The sequence below is a fragment of the Rhagoletis pomonella genome, unplaced genomic scaffold, assembly GCF_013731165.1.
Source record: "Rhagoletis pomonella isolate Grant_MI unplaced genomic scaffold, Rhpom_1.0 Rhpom_scaffold_00007, whole genome shotgun sequence".
In the NCBI taxonomy this organism is placed as follows: domain Eukaryota; kingdom Metazoa; phylum Arthropoda; class Insecta; order Diptera; family Tephritidae; genus Rhagoletis; species Rhagoletis pomonella.
Genome location: NW_023458561.1, coordinates 28,961,663 through 28,962,466, shown reverse-complemented (window position 1 = coordinate 28,962,466; position 804 = coordinate 28,961,663). Strand labels below are relative to the sequence as shown.

The window sequence follows — 804 nt, the reverse complement described above, 5'->3', positions numbered from 1 at the left end:
AAAAAAAAAAAACTCACCATCTGTACCAACGTTCTGCGTATTAGTTACCAAAAAACCGTTGCCTTTTTAACTAATTACGTATTTTTCTCCTTGAAAATTTAGGCGCAATGGAGCCGCCGGTTCATCGTCACAACCACTGCGTCCCAACGAGGATGGCAGTCATCATTTGCAGGAGTATACGTACAAAAAGATAACCGCCTGCGATGTTTGCTCACAAATCTTAAGAGGTAATTAGATATACGTAAATTTTTCACATTCTCCACTACCATGCGTGTATATTTAATTGTACTTCTAACTCCATTTTTTTTTCCTCACCCAAAGGCCACACACGTCAGGGATTACGCTGTCGCATTTGTAAACTAAATGCGCACGGTGATTGCGCTTCACAACTGCCCCGCTGCCAGCCTAAACAAAAATTACTGCGACGACAGAAAAGCACATCGGAGCTGGAGAATCGTGTCGATGTCGAGGAAGAAAGTAAGTGTTGATCGTTGCCAATTTTTTGCTGTGTTCACATATTTAATATTTGCACTAATACTTATGTATATTTGCTTAACCAGTAGCAGGGGTAATGCAATGGGATAAAAAAAAAACGATAGATATACTAAACCAAAGTACAAGTAATTCAAAGAGCAGAGCAGCCATAGATATGAAAACTGAAAGGTCGTGCTCCTCTATCTGCATAGGAACAGTTAGCATTTTTATTTTATTTTTTTTTTACCCTAATAATTTTTTAATAGCTAAGACTAACACCTTTTGGTCATTCATTTTCATTTTTTGCCATGATTTATCTTTTTTTAAGAA

The 804-nt window shown here is 37.3% G+C and overlaps 1 protein-coding gene across 1 annotated transcript in view; it reads left to right on the top strand.

Moving 5' to 3' along the window:
* The window catches only part of LOC118743776, a 452,583-nt gene that overhangs the window by 398,932 nt on the left and 52,847 nt on the right, over positions 1–804 (top strand). Inside the window, exons 12-13 of the mRNA XM_036476540.1 lie at positions 103–227; positions 322–477. Coding sequence (XP_036332433.1) covers positions 103–227; positions 322–477 — 281 coding nt within the window. The remainder of the gene's footprint in view (positions 1–102; positions 228–321; positions 478–804) is intronic.